Below are 24,229 nucleotides of genomic sequence, written 5' to 3'. Positions count from 1 at the left end.
TAAATCTGAATTCTAAAGACAAAAGTGAAAATTTATCTTTTTTTTAGTTCTCTATTCTACTTTGCTTTCCTTTATTCCACATTATCACTTTTTAAAAAAGTAATTTGCTTGAGGAATTGAACATGTATTGATTCTCATTTGATGTAGATTGAAGAATTGGAGGAGAAACTTAATGATACTCTTCACCAGAAGCAGCTGTTAACATTGAAACTGGACAACCAGTTGACCTTTCAGAAAAAGGATACCAGGTATGAAGACATTTTAAAAGCAACGGTATTATTGACAGTGTGAGTTAGGTTACCTCTTAGGGAAGTGGATATAGTGTGGGACCTAGGATCAGGAAAACCTGAGTTCAAATATGGCCTCAAACACTTCCTGACTGAGTCACCCTGGACAACTCAGTTAACTCTTTTTGCCTAGGTTTCCTCACTGGTAAAATGAGCTAGAGAATGAAATGTATTAATGTGTACTCTAGTATCTTTGCCAAGAAAACTCCAAATGAGATCACAAAGTGTCAGACATGCCTGAAATGACTCAAGAAATGAGTTAGGCTATCATTGCTTTATTTCCTATTCTGTTTTTAGGAAGATATGTCTCAAGACAAGTGTACAAGAAGACATATTTCATAATTGGTTAGTGTTTCATTGTCCCAACGAGGATTTCAAGGCAAAAATGGTGGAGAAGTGTGGCTATTGCGTTAAATATTTGGTGATCTGCCTTCCTCCTTGATTCCCTGCCCAAAATGTTTGAACAGAGAATCAGTGAAGCTTCTTTTATGTTTGTAAGAGACAAATATGGCATGACAGTATAATATGAGAGGCCATTGTTTTACCCTTGGGATTTGCCTAGCACATATGGCTCTCTACCCACAGATATCATATGGCAACACTCTCTGAGAAAGAAAAATCATTATTAGTCTCTTTTTATAAATCTGGGGAGAATTTTCTTGATTAGGTTTATTTTTTCTATAGGCTTGCACTCATTTAAAACCCTTCATATTTCATAATAATTTAAAATTAAATGTTATTCCTTAGTGCACATTCATTTTTAGTATCATTATGTCCAGAATAAAGGCAAAGCTTCTGAACAGTTATATCATGAAAATCATATATCTTGGAAACAGTAAAACTATTTAATTTCTGCAATCCACTTTGTGAGTTTATTTGAAGCTTGTTTGTTGAAAATAAACTTCTGCCCTTTTCATAAATATTACACTATACTATAGCTTGTATTGAGGCTTGTTAACAGCAAACCACTTTGGAGATTATTGGAATAATGATTGTCTGAATGAGTATATATATAAAAAATGAAGCTTATTTCTTCTTTTAGTTTAATCAGCAACATGCCATATCAGACAAGGACCGACTTCTGTCAGCCTCAACATAGAGCATGATTAAATTTCTAAATCACAGATAATAAATGACAGCATTTTGATTTGTTTCTGATTTCTTGATTTTAAAAAGCCAAACTAAGTTAAGAGAGTAGGACAGTGATTTCACCTACTTCAAATAAGCTTAGATAAATGCTATTCATGTTGTTTTAAAATGAGATTGCAATGGTTTTTTTTGAGGAAGGTAGAATGAAAGGAAATCCAAAGAGCTGTACCACTTACTGTAAGATCATTATGCAAATGTCATTTTGTAGATTATTATTACTATTTTTGTCACCTTCTGATAGGGTCAAAGAGATGTTAGGATCTGACCCAGTGAGAAAAGAGCTACGAATAAATGTTAGGGTCTGACCCAAGAAGAAAGAAGCCATGGATAATTCTCACAGAAGATGCCTCTGTGTTCTCGCTTAGGCCTTGTTAATGTAAGGTGCAAGTAAGTGTCTTATCTGGGAACATATTCAAGGCTCTTTCTGCAGTGTTTTTGTAAGCCTCTAGAGATGTTTATGTTCTGTCTCTGGGAAAGAGACCTCTTGTCCCAACCCTTCATAAACAAAAAATCTCTATGTCATCTTGCAGACATATTTCACCAATGTGAGTATATCTTGACATATTGATCTAATTGCCTAATAGAACTTTCTCATTATAAAAGCTTGTCTCTTTTCTATAATAAACGGAGGTATGTGAAGCTGTCCCACCTAGCCTCAGTCCCTGTTGTCTTCAGCATTTGGACCCTAACAAGCCCAGAAGCCAGCAACCTTCCATTTGGAAATAAATGTAAGGGAGAGTTTTAAGTCAGAGAGGAGCAGGATATTTGATAGTTAGCAAGTAATTCCTTCATACATAGTCTACCATATGTGTGATTTGTTGATATTGTTTATATTTCCATTGGAATTTTCTGCTAAGGTTTTCAGTTCCCTAACTGTGAATCAGAACTCAGGCATATGATATGCTATTATCATCAGATCTATCTAATGATTTGGAATATCAGAATTTAACAGCAGAAGACTATATTTGGATTGCCATTTCCTCATATTCTGTATTACAGTGAAAAAGTTATTTTAAATGAAATTTCAAAAGTTTTACATAAGCTCACCATGAACTTTTTCTTAATATAGAAAATATCATGAATTAATGAAACAGGAAATGGAGACTATTTTACTGAGGCAAAAACAACTAGAGGAGACAAATCATCAATTAATAGAGAAGGCTGGAGATATCCGTCGTAGCTTACGTGACTTGGAATTGACAGAAGATCATTACATGAATTTGAAGTCTCTTCCTGAGGATCAGCTTTCTATTCCTGAATATGTATCTGTGAGTTGTTTTTTTTTTAAAAATACTGTCACAAACATTTTAATCCATAATTTTAATGAGATTATAACATAGACAACATAGTTCCTGTTGTTATTTCTTTACAGTTCTTTAATACTAGGGCATCATTGAAAAATATTATTATAGAGAGGCTAGAGAAAGGGTTTTGGAATGAACCCTTGTCCAGTTTATTTAAAATTTGTGGGTTTGGTTTCATTTGATGCTTCATGATAATCATTGTGAATTTATAAGCCTCACCATCTCCTGTACTTTTGTATGAAAGTTCAGCCAAAACTTCACAGGAGAATTCATTGAAGAGATGAATAGGACCTTAGTAATCACCTAGTCTAACCCTCTCATTTTATAATTGAGAAAATTCAGACTCAGATAAGATTATGTTATTTTCCTGTGGTTACATAAAGTGGCAGCTAAGTCCTCTGATTCTGAGTAGAGTACTATCCAAAAAGTATCCAATAAGGAGAGTCCTAGAAAATGATGATTGAGATGAAGCATGGTTGAGCATGAAGGGTCAGCCCAAAGGTTGACTAATCTCCCATATACCCTTAACCAAACTATTTCACCTCCATTAAAGTTTGTAATGAATAATTGGCAATATATGATTGTATATATTAATCATAATTGGATTTCAAAATCACTTATAAGTGATATTTATTTTTCTTCAGATTCGGTTCTATGAAGTGGTGAATCCTTTAAGAAGAGAAGTAAATGAACTTCATGTGAAAAGAAATGACCTTTCAGAAGAACTAACTGATTACAAATCCCAGCTGAAGCGATTATTAGAGGTTTGTACAGTTGGACTTACTGTCTAAGACAGTAATGGACAAACTTTTGAAAAGAGGGGGCCAAAGGAAAGGAAATGCTCATCTGTCAGTCTGTTTCTAAGGCAACTCTTTTTGAAGTTTCATTGTATTGTATCCTACTCATTGTGTTTGTCAGATTAGGAATAATGTCATGTGGCCAGATAGAACATTTCAGGGGCCTGCATCTGGCAGTAGTTTGTCTATCACTGGTCTAAGAGAAGTTACATTTCTCTTTTACCTTATACACTAGAAATCCCTAATCTTTTCTTGATAATGAATTACCGTTGGTCTTTCTACCATCTTCATGATTGTCCCAGGAGCTGATGAAGCATAGGTGGGGTATGTAAGGGGGACTGCTTGCCATAGTCTTGTTTCTGCTGTGGATCTTCACAAGTAATTGATACTAAGGAGGAGACATAGTGCTGGTAGAGCCTGGGGCAGTGGTGCAGTCAACAAGAGGAGGAGAAGGAAACTTAAAGGTAGCAACTAGCTTGGAAGGTGATCAAATAAGACTTGATTTACCTTTCAGAGAACCTCACTATACCCCATCCCTGAGTAATCTCTGTGTAATCTTACAAATGCCATACATTCATGTGGGTAAGAACTTTTATTTTATTTTATTTTTTATTTTTAGAAAAATTTTCCATGGTTACATAAATTCAATTTTTTACTTTACCTTCATCCCCTCCCGCCCCTCCTTCCCCTTCCCCCCCCCCCCCATAGCTAACTCACATTTCCACTGGTTTTAACATGTATGGTCAATCAAGACTTATTTACATATTATTGATAGTTACATGGGTGTGGTCTTTTCCGGTCTACATCCCCAATAATGTCCTCATCAACCCAAGTGTTCAAGCAATTGTTTTTCTTCTGTGTTTCCACTCCTGTACTTCTTCTTCTGAATGTGGGTAGCATTCTTTACCATAAATCCCTAAAAATTGTCTTGGGTCATTGCATTGCTGCTAGTACGGACATCCGTTACATTCGATTTTACCATAGTGTATCAGTCTCTGTGTACAATGTTCTTCCGGCTCTGCTCCTTTCACTCTGCATCAATTCCTGGAGTTCTTTCCAGTTCACATAGAATTCCTCCAGTTTATTATTCCTTTGAGCACAATAGTATTCCATCACCAACATCAATTTGTTCAGCCATTCCCCAGTTGAAGGGCATACTCTTGCTTTCCACTTTTTTGCCACCACAAAGAGTGCAGCTCTAAATATTTTTGTGCAAATCTATTTATCTATGATCTCTTTGGGGTATAATCCCAGCAATGGTGTGGCTGGATGAAACGATAGGCATTCTTTTATCACTCTTTGGGCATAGTTCCAAATTGCCATCCAGAATGTTTGGATCAGTTCACAACTCCACCAGCAGTGCATTAACGTCCCAATTTTGCCACATCCTCTCCAACATTCATTACTCTCCCTTGCTATCATTGTAGCCAATCTTCTAGGTATGAGGTGATACCTCAGAGTTTTTTGATTTGCATTTCTCTAATTATTAGAGATTTAGAACACTTTCTCATGTGCTTATTGATACTTTTGATGTCTTTATCTGAAAACTGCCTATTCATGTCCCTTGCCCATTTATCAATTGGGGTATGGCTTGATTTTTTCATACAATTGATTTAGCTCCTTGTATATTTGTGTAATTACACCTCTGTCAGAATTTTTTGTTATAAAGATTTTTTCCCAATTTGTTGTTTCCCTTCTGATTTTGTTTGCATTGTTTTTGTTTGTACAAAACCTTTTTAATTTAATATAATCAAAATTATTTATTTTACATTTTGTAATTTTTTCTAGCTTTTCCTTGGTTTTAAAAAATTTCCTTTCCCAGAGATCTGACAAGTATACTATTCTGTGTTCACCTGATTTATTTACAGTTTCCTTCTTTATATTCAAGTCTTTCACCCATTCTGACTTTATCTTGGTGTGGGGTGTGAGATGTTGATCTAAACCTAATCTCTCCCATATTGTTTTCCAATTTTCCCAGCAGTTTTTATCAAATAGTGGATTTTTGTCCCAAAAGTCGGGCTCTTTGGGTTCATCATAGACTGTTTTGCTGATGTCACTTACCCCAAGTCTATTCCACTGATCCTCCCTTTTGTCTCTTAGCTAGTACCATATTGTTTTGAAGACTGCTGCTTTATAGTATAGCTTAATATCTGGTACTGCTAAGCCACCTTCCTTCACATTTTTTTTCATTATTTCCCTTGATATTCTTGATCTTTCGTTCTTCCAAATAAACTTTGTTATAGTTTTTTCTAATTCAGTAAAGAAGTTTTTTGGTAGTTTGATAGGCATGGCACTAAATGAGTAAATTAATTTGGGTAGAATGGTCATTTTTCTCATGTTAGCTCGTCCTACCCATGAGCACTCAATGTTTTTCCAGTTGTTTAGATCTAGTTTTAATTGTTTAGAAAGTGTTTTGTAGTTGTGTTCGTATAATTCCTGTGTTTGTTTTGGTGGATAGATTCCTAAGTATTTTATATTGTCTAGGGTGATTTAATGGAGTTTCTCTTTCTACCTCTTGCTGTTGTGATGTGTTGGAAATATATAGAAATGCTGATGATTTATGTGCATTTATTTTGTATCCTGCAACGTTGCTAAAGTTGTTGATTATTTCTATTAGATTTTTAGTTGATTCTCTAGGATTTTTTAAGTAGACCATCATATCATCTGCAAAGAGTCATAGCTTAGTCTCCTCATTGCCTATTTTAATACCTAATTTCTTTTTCTTCTCTTATTGCTACTTCTAGTGTTTCTAGTACAATGTTAAATAATATGGTTGGATTTTGGTTTCTAATCCATTCTGCTATTTGCTTCCGTTTTATGGGTGAGTTCATCCCATTCACATTCAGATTTATAATTATCATCTGTGCATTCCCAGACATTTTGATTCTCCTAGTCCTGTCCTTTCTTCTTTCACTGTTTCCTTTTATACCAGTGTTTTGTTTTTAATCAGTTCCTATAATCCCCTCCCTTATTGTACTTCCCTTTCTCCCCCCTCCCTTCTTATTCCCCTCTTATTGTTCTTTAAAGCCATGCTGCACTCTCCCCCAAGCCCTCTCCTTCCCTAGTATTGCTTCCCTCCCCACCAGTCCATTTGTTACCCTTCTACTTCTCTATAGGGCGTGAATCAATTATCTGCCCCTATGTATCTGATTGTTCTTCTCTAAGTTGATTTCAATGCACTTAAGTATTGAATATTTCCTCTCTCTAACCTCTTTACCCTTACAGTGTATTGTTATTTTTCCCTGTTGGTCCCACGCGCTTCTTTATGGAATATAAATTTATTCCTGTTTGTTTGTTTTCCCATTTTTCTTATCTTCTTCCCCCCCAGTTTTGTATATTTTTATACCTACCTACCTACCTACATACATACATACATACATACACTCATACATATATATATACATATATATATATGTATATTTATATATCGACATTTCATCCTATACAGTTTGTCCCTGTTCCCTCTATGTAAACTTCTTCTAGTTATCCTATTGGTAATAATAATTTTTAATATTTGCTAATACCTTCTTTTCTTCTTGGAATATAAATTGATTGAACTTGTAGTGTCCCTTAATGAAAAGAATTTTTTTCTCCTCCCCCCATTGTCTTAATTATCTTATGTTGATTCTCTTGAGTTCTGGGTTTGGGCAGCAAACTCTCTGTTTAAGTCCAGTTTTTTCTTGATGAATGTTTGGAAGTCCTCAATTTTATTGAATGACCATACTTTCCCCTGCAATAATATTGTTAGTCTTGCTGGATAGTTGATTCTTGGTTGTAGACCCAGTTCTCTTGCTTTCCGGAATATTGTGTTCCATACCTTCCGGTCCTTCAATGTAGATGCAGCCAGATCCTGTGTTATCCTGACTGTGTTTCCCTGATATCTGAATGACTTCTTTTTAGCAGCTTGTAATATTTTTTCCTTGGTCTGGTAGTTTTTGAATTTGGCTATAATATTTCTGGAAATTGTCAGTTGTGGATTAAATGTAGGTGATCTGTGGATTCTGTTGATTTCCACTTTTCCCTCTTCAAGAATTTCTGGGCAATTTTCTCTGATAATTTCTTGTAAAATGCTATCTTAATTTTTTCTTTTATCATGATGATCTGGTAAACCAATAATTCTTAAGTTGTCTCTTCTAGCTCTTTTCTCCAGATCTTTGGTTGAATGAATGAGTATTTCATATTCTCCTCAAATTTTTCATTTTTTTAAATTTTATTTACTATATTGCTGCCTTATGAAGTCATTTGCTTCTAGTTGTTGAGTTCTGTTTTTTTAAAAACTGAATTTCATCCCTGGCTTTTTGGTCATCCTTCTCTTTCTGGTCTGATTTTCTTTATATATCATCTTTTGCCTTTGTTGCTTCATTTTCAAGCTGGCCAATTCTGGCTTTTAAGACTTTATTTTCTTGTTTTAGTTCATGTATTTCCTTTTTCAAATTGTCTTCAGCCCCTCTTGATTGATTTTTGAGTTCCTGAAGTTCTTAAGTTAATTGACTTTTAAATTCTTGAGTTAATTGAATTTTGAGATCTTCCAAAGCCTGTGTCCAGTTTGCTGGAACTACTTCCTCTTCTTCTGTTTCTGTTTCATTTGCTCCCTTTTCACTTCCTTGAAAGAAACTGTCAATTGTCATTTCTTTTCTCTTTTTCTGTTGCTTAGTCATGTTTTTGCCCTTCCTTGTTCTGCTAGTTTGAGCAGATGTAATTAATGATCTTTGATGAAAGATCCAGCTGACAATGGAGGTTTGTAGTTATTTTCTCTGCCCTCTGAAGACTTCTTGTCTGTCCAGTTGTTGGGATTAATTCTCTATTGATTGGATTAATCTTACTGCTTTATCTGCCCTGAAGCTAAAACCTCTAGGGGAGGGAAAAACAAACAGAAAAAAAAAAACAAAAAAATGTGGGGGGACAAAAAAGAGCATGTTTTTTTTTTTTGTTTGTTTGTTTGTTTTTTGCTGAACTGAGCTCTCCAGCAGTGGGGTCCTGCTCTGTCCACTCTGTTTGATCTGGTTTTCTTTCCTCTTGAAGCCCTGAGTTCTCTATCTCAGTATGAGGAAGCCAAGCTGTCTGCGGTCTTGGGTTTGGCACTCTCTAAGCCACCATATTCTGGGGTTTTTTGCTGTGTTTCTCTGGTTTTCTCCTCCAGTCACCTCTCCAGTGCCTGTGTTTGACTCCCTGAGTCCAATGCCAGGAAGGCCCTCTCTCCTGAACAGTGCACCCACCGGCCCTGAGATTTCCCAGGCGCTATAGACTCTGCACAGCACGTGGGGGAGGCGTCCTGGGATCCTGGGATTCCCCTTCTGCGCCTCAGACCTGACAGTTCAAGAATTGAAGCCTTTTTCTTGGCATACCTCTTTAGTTATGCTGCAGTGGGGTGGTTCCCCCTGCTCTGTCCCGTTATTAGATTTGGTCCTCTTTCTTCTTGAAGCACATCGTTTTCTATCTCGGTGTGTAAGGGTGCAAAGGTTTTAAGATTCGCTCTGTCTATGCCGCCATCTTCCCAGAAGTCTCTGGTAAGAACTTTTAAATTAAGGAATGAGTCCTATTTCATTCTCAGAGTGTTCTGAGAGAAGGAATAGACATGGAACTCCAAGTCAGTATACATGGCAGCTTTAGAAGAGAAACTGACATAAAAGAATGAGCAGAGATATATTGTATTCCTAACTCTTTTACCAAGAAGTGGAGGTGCCTTTCCAAACTCGGGGTTTCTGACAATGTTGGGGATCTAAGTCATAGGACTGACAGATAAGCCCAATTTGAGATTACCTTCACAAATTAGAGCTGAGAGGACCTCAATCCAATCCACTCATTTCATTCACATTTATTTAATTAGGTAGCCTTGCCTAGTGGGTTCTATTCTCCACTTTGACACTCATTGACTAATTCTGGTTGCACTATACTTTGTGATACTGCAGTCAACTGTTTTAAGACTGTTATGATTAAAAATGATAAAGACTAATATAAATATAGAAATTAGTAGTTTAATTAAAGCCATGCTGATAGGGATAAAATCATTAGACCACGCGCCTGTAAGAATTCAAAATGCCGCATCAGCCATTTTTTACCTCTCATCCCTTCCCACACCTTGTAGCTAAGAGAGCTACTTCCTATATTTAACCCCTCTCTTACATCATCATACTTCCTGTTTGCTATGAGGAATCATGGGAAATGTAGTTTCAAAGTCTCTCACATGTCCATAGGAAATATATAACATACTTTTAAATGGCATCTTCCCAATTCCAAATGTACAATTCCCCCTGAAATACGGCAAAAAAAAAGGTTGGCCCTTTTTTCTTCCCTGGATCTGTAAACATAGACAACTTCTAATTTTTAGGAATTTGGGGATAAAAGAAATAGATGAACGAATGGATAAAATTAGCCGCATTGACAAAAAACCAATTTGGGGGCAGTCCCCTATTGGCATAACATGTACAATTAAAACAATACATTCAATTCAAATTCAACTCCCCATAAAATCAATTAACTGCACCCCAAGGTTCAAATTTTGGTCTTCATGGTATAGTGAAGGCTTTTCAGGCATCTTCATGGTGTCTTCACCAAACAGGTTCGTTGTCTAGATTCTGGGGAGATGGCAAAATCCTTATCCTGAAATTACTTTCAAAGAATTTAAACTTACATTATAGATTATAAAACATACATTTCCTTCTAAGAATTATACAATTCCCCCTGAAATTACTCCTAAAAGAGTTAAATATACATATATTTTTACATTATCGAATTTTAAAAAACTTAACACACATCCCCCTGAGGTAAATTCTAAACACACCTTCTTTCCTTGAAAAGGGTACCTCAGGTCAGCTAAGAATGAGTGGCTGAGTCCCGGGGGGTTATATGAAATCATTTGGCAAAATACAAAGAATAAAATTCAAAAAAAAAGAAGAAAAAATTAACTTGTGAATGAAATGTAACATGTGCAAAAAAAATGTAGGGGAAATAAACTTAGACCTTTGAATCAAGGCCTAATTAAAGTGAATTCAGTAGTTTGCAATTACCCATTCAGGGCCAGGACTTAAGGGAAATGATTCTCTCTGATCTGATTTGCCAACAACTTTTCAGGGAAGTGAGCCAAATAAATAACCAATCTTAGGTGCTGGCCTAGGAATTTAAGTTGAGGGAACCCATGTCCTCTAAAGTTTTAGAAAAGACTGGGACTCCAGGACTCAAACCCCAATTTCCAAGCCCTAAAGTATTGGCATAGACCTCTGCAATCCATGTAGATTTTTAGTCAAGTGACCATGTGCTTTCTTAGCACTAATTAACCGCTCTCATGTTCCCTTCTGGAATCAGACAGAAAGGCATTAAATCACAGTCCTATAGGCTCAGGTATTTGCATTAAGCTTATATCGGTGTAGAATCAGAAAAAGGATAAATAATGATTATATATGTACTTCCAGTACAAGATGAGAAAAAGGAAAAATCAATTGCTCTAATTAAAAAAAATGTTTTAAAATCAAAAATATTCATATATACCTTAGAACTAGAAGGGTTTTGTTACCCAAAAATGAGATTTTCTGTGAGAGAAAATGGATCTTACAAATAGCAGATTCACAATGTACATTCAAATAGAGTACCATAATTTCTAATAGCACAATTCAAAACAATAAACAATGATGTTTTTAAAAATCATATACCTGTTATAACTTTTAAATCTTGGCTAAGAGTTTCTCAACAAACTCTGTTATTGCTTCCATAGCAAAATCTGATATTTAAAAAAAGAAACCTTCTGGTCTAAATCATCCTCAGATAAGAATATACAGGAGCTCCTTGGCTTCCTGATTTTAAAAAAAATCCCCGGTAGGAAATTTTCATGCTTCTACCCATTTAAGGCAATAATTTCTCTTATAATAAAATATATAAAAGCTTATCCTATAAGACAACAATTCTTTAGGATCTAGAGTAAAAGTTAAAAAGACCTCTTGTAAAATTACAAGTTAATTCTCAAAGCATGGAAACTTCCAAGGTTCTATACAATTACCAAGACAGAATAATTTTTAAAAGACATGTGCTCTATAAATCCAGTATACATAAGGCAATTTACAACTTTAAAAATGTGTAGGAAATATAATGTCAGTATCAGATTAACAAGCTGGTCAAAAGTTCTAGTAGATTTTTCTCATTATTTGGGAGTTATAATAAAATCACAAATAGAATTAATCTAGCAGCCACAAACTTCATTAACTTAAAATGATTCAGTGCAACAGGAAAATCAACAAAATAAGCAAGATTAATTTACAAAACTAATTAGCAAAATACAGTAAGATACAGTCTCTTTAAAACTCTGAGTTCTGAGGTTTTAAAAATAAGGGTTTTTTTTTAAGTTCAAAGTTCTGAGCAGGTATGGGGGTGAATAGGCCATGCGGCCCGATTAAGGGTAAACGCTAGTTCAGGTTTCAGACGCTAGGTCCACATGGGGTCACGTCGTGGGCTCGGGGCTAGAGAAAAACTTAGGTCAGTTTTGTAGGAAATCCCACGTGTAGAGCCTGTGGGGGTGGGGGTTACCTAAATTAGGTCTTTAGAGAAACACATGGAAGGCTAGAAATAGGGAGAAAGGGGAATATACTTCTCAAATTCTTTAGCGGTAGAGTTGAAGCTGAACCTCGGCCTTCGGCAAGTCAGGGTAGGGGTCGCTTCTTGGAAATCTCAGGATTCCGGATTCACAGAAATGGAGTCAGGAAAAGTGACAGAGATCACAGGGACTGGAACGCTGGCAGGCTTATAGTCAGGAAGCGGTAGGAATGGAGATCAGGTCAGGAGTCAGGAGATCAGTGGCAGAGACACACTGGCTGAGCTCCGGCATTTTAGTTTTAAAGCCAAAAACCAGAATTGGCTGGCCTGACCTCCCAAGGTGGTTTTGGCTGGACTGGCTGGCTGAGTCCCGCCTGAGGCAAAAACGTGCTGTTGCTTTCAGCAAAAGCATGGCAAGGAAAGCCACTTTCCTTTTTTTAAAAAGTGCTCAAAAGAGCTGAGCCAGGCCAAAAAGAAAGCATGGCTATCGTTAGGCTATCTGGAAGATTGAGAGTTCGAATTTCGACCTTCTGGTTCACCAAACTGTTATTATTAAAAATGATGAGGGCCGAGATCAAAAGGAAGAATAGTATTTTAATAAAAGCCATGCTGATAGAGATAAACTGACCACACGCCTGTAAGAAAAAACTATTCCAACCTCACCTCCCCCATTTACCTTCCTCTCTCCTTGAGCTCAGGTAACTCAAGCGGCCAGTAGCTCAAGAGGCAAGTAGCTAAAGAGGAAGTTCAAAGTCACTTCCCCCCTATTTAAAACAGTCCCTCACCTTGAATACATCATCCAAAACAGGAAACCCATTAGGGATCACGGGAAATGTAGTTCCAAGTATCCCAAGTGATTTTAAATGACACACTACGCCTTGTAGCTAAGAGAGCTACTTCCTCCTCACCCAGGAGATTTAACCCCTCTCTTACATCATCATACTTCCTGTTTGCCATGAGGAATCATGGGAAATGTAGTTTCAAAGTCTCTCACATGTCCATAGGAAATATATAACATACTTTTAAATGGCATCTTCCCAATTCCAAATGTACAAGACAGTCAGAGGCAAAGAAGATTCTGACCTGCACAGATAAAGAAAATTACTCATTGCAAGCTTCCAACACCAGTGGCATTAAAGATCCAATCTAAAAACAATTATTGTTGTATTTTTCATACCAATTACCTAAAATAAAGCTCTTTCTTCTTAGCACTGCCCTTTTTTAAAATTTAAGCAAAAATCAAGTCAGCTATGTTTATTAAAAACCTATTGTGTGGGGGACAGCTGGGTAGCTCAGTGGATTGAGAGCCAGGCCTAGAGACAGGAGGTCCTAGGTTCAAATCCGGCCTCAGACACTTCCCAGCTGTGTGATCCTGGGCAAGTCACTTGATCCCCATTGCCTACCCTTACCAATCTTCCACCTATAAGTCAATACACAGAAGTTAAGGGTTTAAAATTAAAAATAAAAATAAAAATAAAAACCTATTGTGTGGGGGCAGCTGGGTAGCTCAGTGGAGTGAGAGTCAGGCCTATAGACAGGAGGTCCTAGGTTCAAACCCGGCCTCAGCCACTTCCCAGCTGGGTGACCCTGGGCAAGTCACTTGACCCCCATTGCCCACCCTTACCACTCTTCTACCTATGAGACAATACACCGAAGTACAAGGGTTTTAAAAAAAAAAACCTATTGTGTGCCAGGAAATGTATAAAGCATGGGGAATACAAAGAAATACAAAGGGACAGTCCTCACTCTTAAAAGAGCTCATGGTCTAATGGGAGAAACAACATTCAAAAAAATTATCTACAAACAAGATATATACAGAATAAATAGAGAAGGCACTAAAATTAAATCTTTCCCAGGCTTCTTGTAGAAGGTGGTACTCAAATGAGGACGTGAAGAAAGCAAAGAAACCATGAGATGAAGATGAGGAGAAAGAGAATTCTGGGCATGAGATCAAAATTCACAGAACTGGCAGCTGGAATATCTTGTATGAGGAACAAGGAGACCAGTATCACTAGATCAAAGACTGCATGGGAGGTGGAAAGAATAAGGCATAAGAATACTGGAAAATTAGGAGAAGACCAGGATTAGAAGGGAATTAAATAGCAGAGCTTTTGAACTAAAGAAAAGCTTTTCTATTTGATCTTAGAGATCTTAGGGAACCACTGGAGTTTATTGAATAGAGGTGTTGACATTGGCCTGAACTTTAGGAGAATTAGTTTGATAGCTGCTAAAAGGATTGACTAGAGTGGAGGAAGACTTGAGGGAGTGAGACCAACCATCTGGATTGTAAGAGTTGAGGCATGAAGTGATGGGAACCTTTAGTAGTTGGTGGCAATGTCTAAAGAGAGAAGTGGCCATATATGAGAGATGTTATTATAAAGGTGGAGTTGACAAGACTTGACATTTAATTAAACATGGAGCATAAGAGAAACTAAGGAGTTAAAGATGACACCTAAATTAAAAGTCTGGGTGACTGAGGGGATTGTGACAACAATAGAAAATTTAGGAAGAAGGGTAGCTTTGGGGGGAGAAGATGATGGTTTCAGTTTTGGACATCTTGAGTTTAAGACAGCAATGGGACATCTCGAGTTGAGATGTCCAATAGGCAGTTTCAGATAAGACCAGAGCTTAGGAGACAGGTTAGGACTGATGGGATCACTAGGTAAAATAATGGAAAGAAAGAAGAGGGTCTAGGAGAGAGCTTTGGGGTATACCCACTGTTAGTTGGGTCATGGATGAAGATCCAGCAAAGGAGTTTGAGAAGGAGTGGTCAAATAGATATGAGGAGAACCAGGAGAGAACAGCATCATGAAAACCTAGGAAGAAGAGAATTATGAAGGAAAAGGGATGATGAGCGGTGGCAAAGGCTGAAAAGAGGTTGAGAAGTATTAAGACTGAGAAAAGGTCAGTAGATTTGGTGATTATGGGATCACTGGTAACTGAGGAAAAAGCAAAGTTAGTTGAAAGTCTGCCTTCCAGCCTCTTCATTAAACTAAAGCAGAACTATTTGAATCAGTGAATATGACTGAGAAGAGAGATATTCTTTACCTGTTTTCTACCATTCCTCTACCAGGAAAATCATCGGTCACTTGTTTGATATGAATTTTCCTGTTTTAATTTACATTATGATAATCATCATAGATGATCAAATTTGTAGGAGTCTCTGTTAAAGTGACTTTCCCAAGGTGGAGATAGAACTTTTCTGATTCCTAGTTTAGTAATCTGACTATTTATTTATTATACATATTTGTTATTTAATATTTATAATATTTAATATATTTGTTTACATTTCAATATATAATGATGTATCTATTACATAACATGTTATATAATTGTGTAACAATTATATGTATTATAAAATATATTTTATTATTATTTATATTATTCTTATACATGACTATTCACCCCTTGTGCTTGGTTTTACATTTTAAAGAAAATGGACAACATGCCAAGATTTATCCAGGAATAAAGTTATAAATAAATTCATATTTTATTGTTCTTCACACCCAGTGCCTCATTTCCAAACTCCTGAATGAAAACACTGACAATTCCTCATACCTGGAATACTCTCCTTCCTCATCTCTGCCTCCTGACTTTCTTCAAATCTCAGCTAAGTCCCACTATCTATGAGAAGGCTTTCCTACTACTCTTTAATCTTAGTGCCTTCCCTCTAGCATTACCCTCAGTTTATCCTGTATACATCTTGTTTTGTACAATTTCTTTTTGCATATTGTCTCCCCAATTAGACTATTAGTCTTTGAGATCTGTTTTTTGCCTTTGCATCCCTAACACCTGGCACATAGTAGGAGCTTAATAAATACTTATTGACTAACTAATTATTGGACATTTCAGATAAGATTTCTTAGATATTCCATGATATCACTGGTGTGGGGCCTCCCTCTCCTGAAGGAAATCCCAACTTTCTCTTTTTTTCATCCTGTGTGATTCTTGTGCATGTTGTTATTATAAATCCTCCACAGAGAGTCTACTTAGGCATACTAGAGGCCTTCATCTGATTCTTTTTTGTAACCATATGTATAATTAAAAACCATCTGTTTGCTGCTTTGTGTTTTGGGGATACCCTTCCAACCTATTCAAGTCAGAAGTATAAAGACTGGAAGAATTCAATTCAACATTTTTTAACCCCCTGCTATATTATATTATGTTGAAGGAAACAGTCTCTTCTTCCTTTTATTTGGAAGGCAGAATCATCATGGCAGAAGATATATATATATATTAGAGCCAAAAAAGTAGTAGTTGTGTCAGATGCAAAAACTTACTTTTGTAATCTTTTTTTTCCTCCTCTTGCCATCTTTTGCATATATAACATTTTGTATATATGATAACATGTGCTTCAATATAACATTATAATTTACAAATATTTTCCCAAGTTGATTTGTAATCAGAAATGGTTTCAACCTTTTGTGCAATGTGCCATTAGCTTATGATAATTTCTACAGCAAAAACTATGGATGATAATACATTTTTACTAAATAGTAAAAAATGTACATAAACGAAGACAGTGATATTTGTAGCACTATAAATAGTGTAATAAAAAAAGTAAATAAAGTAATCTGAGTAGGGTCAAATGAACGTGCAATTTGGTTGTGAGGAAGGATAATGGGGGTATATAGGGTATCATAAGGTGATTGGAGGAGGAATGAAGGTAAGGGAAGGTATATAGGAGATAAGGGAAATGGGGTATGTAGGAGATGGCAGCCCAAACAGATTTATTCTCAGAGGCTTGAGACAGAGCATACAGGGAGGAAATTAGGGCCAGTAAGAAATATTTAGGTTTTGCCTGGAGGGTTTCTCTCATTAGATTCAAAGTCTCTTGAGGGAGGAGTCGAGAGGGCCCCTCCCTGCCAGTCAAAGTGATGGCTGAAGGAAGTCCTTGAGTAGGTACTTCCTGCCAAGATGGATGCCCCCAGCTTCCCTCAAGGAAATAGAAGAAAATGATTCCTTCCCCTTGAGCCCTTGTCTTAATTTTTGACACAGTGATTCACCAAAGGTTTTGAATAGGTAACAAGGGGATTTATTAATACCAGGGTCAGTCAAAAGGGGATAGGGGTTCAGGGTTTTCTAACTGCTGCTAGGGAGAAGGGTAAGGGTGGGGGATGGTTTGCGGAGAGGTTTAGACAGAGAGAGTCTGGCTCTCCCAGTCAGGAAAATTTGACTGCCTTTTAAGTAAAGTCTCTAGCAAATCATTAAAACTAGGGGTAACTTATTTGAGGATACTCTACTAGCCTATAGGAACTAGACCCACAATGTCTAATCACCAAGCACTCCCTTCTACCCAGGACCCAAAGGAAATTCGAGAAAGGAGAGGGATGGAGATGGGAGATCAGGGAGAGGTCCAGAGAAATGAGATAGGTCAAAATTTCCCAAGACAAAATAAGCACAGGCCAAGGCCAAAGCAGTTAAGCCAAAGCCAACAGGTTAAGCCAAAGCAAAAGCCTCCAGCCACAGTGAAAGGCAGAAGGCAAAAGCCCCGACAGTTGGAACTTCACCTCTATTTATAGCTTCTAAGATGTTTAACTTACTTTTTGTGACTGTTAGAAATTACAGAAGCAAAAAGTTTCTGTTAGCCACCTTGCATTACAGATCTGCTCATGTTTTTTGGAAAATTTGCACCTTGCAACATTTTCTGGTTGCTAAGATCTAAGGGGTTACTACTCTTCTTCTAAGCTAAATTATAACTATGTTTTTATCCCTATCTAAGTTTTGTAAAATAATAAAAAGGGTTGCTTACTCCTAAACTATGCTAAGACTAAGTTAAAACTAAGATGGGTTGTGGGAAAGGCATAGGAAAGTAATGGGGTTTTGGTTTTGCAAAAATTTTTGAACAGAAAAGAAAAGCAGATTAAATGACTTATTCAGAAGCAGTCTCAAAGCTAACATTTGCCAGCTAAAACAAAGTAATAAATTCTATCTATGTATCTATCTAATTTCATGAACTAACAACAAAGTATCTATTTAAGAAAAATTTTGCAATCTAAATTTCCAAATTCTAATTCATCTTCCTAAAGTTAGTATATGGATATGTTAGTACATTTATGCCTATGTTAGAAATGTTAGTAAGAATAAGGAAGACTAATATTCTTTGTAAGTCTTTTGGTTAAATATAGACTTAAGCAATGTACAGTATTTACAAAGAAAGTTTAGAAAATTCTGTCCCTGTTCTAACTTATCAAGCTAACTAACTGTCCCTGTGTGTTAGTAAAACTTATTGCTAAGGATTAGTAAGCAAACATTTACATATATACATTATTTACAAGAAATGTTAGGTGATTTGAGTAGAAGGTATCTGAACCAAAGTAAGAGGAAAATTCTGTGGTAAGGCCGACAAACTTCTCTCTTAAGTGTAAGTTTATGTTTCACATATAGATGTGAAGTCAGAAAATGTTCTATGTGTTGTCTAGTGTGACTTTTCCATGTAATGAAGTATTACATATTTACTCTACCAGGACTCTTCTGCAAAGTGTATGTATTGTGTGGATGGAATCTAAAGTGTTGGATGCAGTGAGAATTCTGTTGGGTGTAAGTTATGTTTTTCAAATGCATGGGTCCAACGCTGCTCCAATGCTCCTCTTCACAGTGTGTTTTGTTGTCCCATACACCGATTGTGTATTCGATCACAGATGTTTTTTGTAGTCCTCAGGTTTGCTGTCCTTGTGATGATCTGCGAAGTCAGCAATGCCTCACTTGTGTCATTTTGATGTTACCCATGGAGATGGGAGATCAGGGAGAGGTCCAGAGAAATGAGATAGGTCAAAATTTCCTAAGACAAAATAAGCACAGGCCAAGGCCAAAGCAGTTAGGCCAAAGCTAACAGTTTAAGCCAAAGCAAAAGCCTCCAGCCACAGCGAAAGGCAAAAGGCAAAAGCCCCGACAGTTGGAACTTCACTTCTATTTATAGCTTCAAGTTCTAACTGACTTTCTGAAGATTCTAAGATGTTTAACTTACTTTTTGTGACTGTTAGAAATTACAGAAGCAAAAAGTTTCTGTTAGCCACCTTGCATTACATAAGTGACTCTGCTACTCCAATTATCAAGTACAAAATGTACTTGCTTTATAACTTCAGATTTTAAGAAGAATGATTTGTTTTGTGGCAAGGAGTATTTTGTACATTAAATTAAAAATTGGTGACTACAAATATTGGTTTTCATGTAGTCTGTTAAGAAGTACTATGTATGGCTAGTCATAGAATCTAAAATCATATAGATTAGAGCTACAAGTTAGAGCTTGTTAGAGCTACAAGTATTCTTAGTATTTTGTTCAAATTTTCACTTTACAGATCAAGAAACTGAGTTCCAGAGAGACTAAAGAAAGACAGTAGAAATTATATAAAATGCAAGTAAACATACAGGTAGTGAATATCTATAAAAAGAACTGATTATAGAGAGCCAGCATGTTTTCAAGAACAAGTCATTCCAAACTAGCCTCATTTTTATTTAATAATAGGGATACTAAACTCTTGAGTTTGGGAAGCACTAAAGATATAATTTTAACAAAACATGTGATGAAGTTTAGAAAATATGGAAAGGCATGGTCTAGATGATGGCATGAGTAAATGGATTTAGAATTGTTTAAGTGGCCATAATCAAAGAGTAAAGATTATTTGTTTAATGTCAGCTTGGCAAGAAGTCTGTGGTAGAGTGCCCAGAGATCCATGCTTGGCTTTTTTGAACATTTTTGTCAGTGATTTGAATAAAGAAATTGATGGAATGCTTATCAGATATTCAGATGATACATGACTAACAAGGATAATTAACACACTGAATGATGGAATTAACATCTAAAAAGATAGTCCTAAACAATTGTGCTGTATATAATTAGCTGACCTGTAATAAGTGAATAAGTATAAAGTCAAACCCTTGTGTTCACAAAATTGACCATACAGGTACAAGACGGAGGCATATTTAAAAATCGACTTGTCTAAAAAAAATCTAGGTGTTTTAGATTGCTAGGTTATATGAGTCAGCAGTATTAAACCAACCAAAAGAAACAACACTTAGGGTTCTTTTAAGAGAGGTGTACCTTTCAGGAATAAGGAGATAATAGTCTTTTCTCCTTATTAGACCACATCAGGAGTATTTTTTTTTTAATCCTAGACACAATAGTTTAGGGAAATCATTGATGAATGCCAGAGTATCCAGAAAGACCTGGGGTCATGAGTTTATATCATATAGAACAGTGATGGTGAACCTATAGTATAGGTGCCAAAGATGCACATAGAATGCTCTCTGTGGGCACATGGCCTCCCCCCTGGAGTTCTTGACTAGAAAGGCAGAGGGACTCAGGCAGGGCTGCTCCCCTCCCCCTCTCCGCTGAGCCTGATGACATTTTTTCACATCCCCCTACCCTCTGCCCAGCAGCCCCATGGAAATGCACAAGAGGTAAGGTGGGCAGCTCACAGACTGCAGACCTGGAGGGGAGGGGAGTGCTTGGACCACTCCCTTCCCCCTCTACACTCACTGAGGATATTCCTTACTTTACCCACCGCTCTGTCCAGCAGCCCAGTGGGAGTGTTTCCTCCATCCCCTGTGTGTGGAGCAGGGGGCAGGACCTGCCCTGCACTTGGTGGGAGGGAGAGTCACCATGCACAATCAGAGGGGGGTGGGCCTGGCCCTCCATCTTTAAAAGGTTTGCCATCACCGATATAGAAGGATTAAAAGAACTAGGAATGTTTAGCACTTCATAACCTGTCCCCACCCTCACCCTCTCCAGTCTTCTTGCATCTTACTATCTACTACATACCTTGCCATCCAGTGATAATGGCCGCCTTAATATTCCTTGAATAAGACATTATATCTCCCAATTCCGTGCATTTTCAGTGGCTGACGCCAATATTTGAAATCCTTTCCCTCCTCATCTCTGCCTTCTGGCTTCTAGTTCCAGCTAAAATCCCTCTTTCAACAGGAAGCCTTTTCTAACCGGTTTCAATTCTGGTAACTTCTCTTATTTCCAATTTTTTCTGTATATAAATATACTAACTCCTCTAGTAGACTGTAAGTTCCTTTAGGACAGGCATCATATTTTACAAAACTTTCTTTCTATTCCTAGCATCTGGCACAGTGTCCAGCACTTGATAATGTTTATTATCTGATTGAAGAAGAAAAGACTTAGGAGAAGCATGATAATTGACTTAAAGTATTTGGCTAGACTGTTATCTTAAAGAGGGAGTAGAGATTCTGTTTGGCTTAATATGTTGTTTTTTTTTTAACTTAAAATTATTTTCATTTATGTGTAGAAACAATTTTTGATCTGACATTTTGTGATTCAGATTCTCTCCCTCCTCCTCCCCTCCATGCTTCCCCCAAGGCAGTAAATAATCTAATATAGATTATATCAGTGCTGTCATGCAGTACATATTTACATATTCTTTATGTGGTGAAAAAAGACACATATCACATATACAATAAAAGTCATGAAGGAAATAAAGTGTAAAGTGACATGCTTTGATCTGCAATTAGGCTTCAGCAGTTCCTTCTTTGGCTGTGAGTAGTATTTTTCATCATGAATCCCTCAGGTTTACCTAGGAGCCTTGTTTTGCTGATAATAGTTTATTCCTTCACAGTTGTACATTATATCTGTTATTGTGTAGAATATTCTCCTTGTTCTGCTGACTTCACTTTGTGTCAGTTCATATGAGTCTTTCCAAGTTTTTCTGAACTCACTCTGTTCATCATTTCCTAAGGCACAGAAGTATTTAATTAAGCCCATATACCACAGCTTGTTTAGCCATTCCCCAATTGATGGATATCCCCTCAATTTCCAGTTCTTTGCCACTACAAAAAGAGCTATACATTTTTTGTACAAGCAGGTCCTTTCCCCCACTCTGATCTCTTTAGGATACAGTCCCAGTAGTAGTACTGCTGGGTTAAAAGACATGCATACTTTTATGACATTTGGGCATGGTTCCATATTGCTCTACAAAGTGATTATATTTGTTCACAGTTCCACCAGCAGCGTATTAATGTCCCAATTTTCCCACCTCCCCTCCAACATTTATCTTTTTCTTTTTTGGGATATTTTAGCCAATCTAATAGGTGTAAAGTGGTATCAGAGTTTTAATGTACAGTTTTCTAAAAAGCAGTGATTTGGAAAAAAATTTTGTATGACTATAGATAATTTTAATTTCTTTACCTAAGAACTGACTGTTCATATCCTTTGAGCACTTATCAATTGTGGAATACTTTGTATTCTTATAAATTTGACTCAGTTCTCTATTTGAGAAATGAGACCTTTGTCAAAGGCAGTTGCTAAAGTTTTTTTCCTAGTTTGTTGTTTCCCAGTTTGGTTGCACTTGGTTTTGTTTGTATAAAACCTTTTTAATTTAACATAATCAAAATTATCCACTTCATTTTTTGTAATGTTCTATCTTTTTTGTTCAAAAATTCTTCCCTTATCATAAGTCTGACAGGCAAACTATTCCATGCTTCCCTAATTTTTTTATAGTATCACCCTTTATTTGTAAATCAAGTATCCATTTTGACTTTATCTTAGTATATGGTGTGAGATGTTGGTCTTTTCATAGTTTCTGCCATACTGTTTTCCCAGCAGTTTTTGTCAAATAGTGAGTTCTTCCATCCCCCTCCCCCGCCAAAAACTTGAATATTTAGGTTTATTAAATATTGGGTTATGATGTGTTGATTACCTGGAATGGGTATTGTATTTTGTCAAAAATTTTTTGCACTTATTGAGATAATCATATGGTTTCTGTTGGTTTTGTTATGGATATGGTCAGTTATGCTGATGATTTTCCCTATTTTTTAAATTTTTTTAAAATTTTTATACATTTATTAATATTAATTTTTAACCTGATTACATGCTTCATACCCCTACTTTCCCCTTTACCACCCGCTCTCCCCTCACCCATGGCTGACACACATTTCCACTGGTTGTAATATTTGTCTTTGTTCAGGGCCCATTTCCATATTGTTGTTAGTTGCATTGCTGTGGTTGTTTCTAGTTCACATCCCCAATCATGTCCACCCCAACCCATGCGTTCAAGCAGTTGTTTTTCTTATATGTTTCCTCTCCTGCAGTCCTTCCTCTGAATGTGGGTAGCATTCTTTACCATAAATCCCTCAGAGCTGTCTTGTGTCATTGCATTGCTGCTGGTACAGAAGTCCATTACATTCGATTTTACCACAGTATATCAGTCTCTGTGTACAATGTTCTCTGGATCTGCTCCTTTCGCTCTGCATCAGTTCCTGGAAGTCTTTCCAGTTCACATGGAATTCCTCCAGTTTATTATTCCTTTTAGCACAATAGTATTCCATCACCAGCATATACCACAATTTGTTCAGCCATTCCCCAATTGAAGGGCATCCCCTCATTTTCCAGTTTTTTGCCACTACAAAAAGTGCAGCTATAAATATTTTCATACAAGTCTGTTTATCTATGATCTCTTTGGGGTACAAACCCAACAATGCTATGGCTGGATCAAAGGGCAGACATTCTTTTATAGCCCTTTGAGCATAGTTCCAAATTGCCAGCCAGAATGGTTGGATCAGTTCACAACTCCACCAGCAATGCATTAATGTCCCAATTTTGCCACATCCCCTCCAGCATTCATTACTCTCCCCTTCTTTCATTTTAGCCAATCTGCTAGGTGTGAGGTGGTACCTCAGAGTTGTTTTGATTTGCTTTTTTTTAATTATTAGAGATTTAGAACACTTTCTCATGTGCTTATTGATACTTTTGATTTCTTTACCTGAGAATTGCCTATTCATGTCTCTTGCCCATTTTTCATTTGGGGAATGGCTTGATTTTTTATACAATTGATTTAACTCCTTGTATATTTGAGTAATTAGACCCCTGTCAGTGTTTTTTGTTATAAAGATTTTTTCCCAATTTGTTGTTTCCCTTCTGATTTTGACTACATTGTTTTTATTTGTACAAAAGCTTTTTAGCTTCATATAATCAAAACCATTTAATTTACATTTTGTAATTTTTTCTAACTCTTGCTTGGTTTTAAAATCTTTCCTTTCCCAGAGATCTGATAGGTATACTATTTTGTGTTCACTTAACTTATTTATAGTTTCCCTCTTTATATTCAGGTCATTCACCCACTCTGAATTTATCTTGGTGTAGGGTGTGAGGTGTTGATCTAAACCTAATCTCTCCCATATTGTTTTCCAAGTTTCCCAGCAGTTTTTGTCA

The 24,229-nt window shown here is 36.6% G+C and overlaps 1 protein-coding gene across 1 annotated transcript in view; it reads left to right on the top strand.

Annotated features, from left to right (window-relative positions):
* The window catches only part of PIBF1 (progesterone immunomodulatory binding factor 1), a 320,388-nt gene that overhangs the window by 14,593 nt on the left and 281,566 nt on the right, over window positions 1-24,229 (top strand). Inside the window, exons 3-5 of the mRNA XM_044670598.1 lie at window positions 148-248; window positions 2,506-2,704; window positions 3,385-3,504. Of these exons, the coding sequence (XP_044526533.1) occupies window positions 148-248; window positions 2,506-2,704; window positions 3,385-3,504 (420 nt within the window). The remainder of the gene's footprint in view (window positions 1-147; window positions 249-2,505; window positions 2,705-3,384; window positions 3,505-24,229) is intronic.

Source organism: Gracilinanus agilis, chromosome 3, assembly GCF_016433145.1.
Source record: "Gracilinanus agilis isolate LMUSP501 chromosome 3, AgileGrace, whole genome shotgun sequence".
NCBI lineage: Eukaryota > Metazoa > Chordata > Mammalia > Didelphimorphia > Didelphidae > Gracilinanus > Gracilinanus agilis.
Note: the sequence above shows the minus strand (reverse complement) of the source record. Positions and strands in the feature narration are given on the sequence as shown.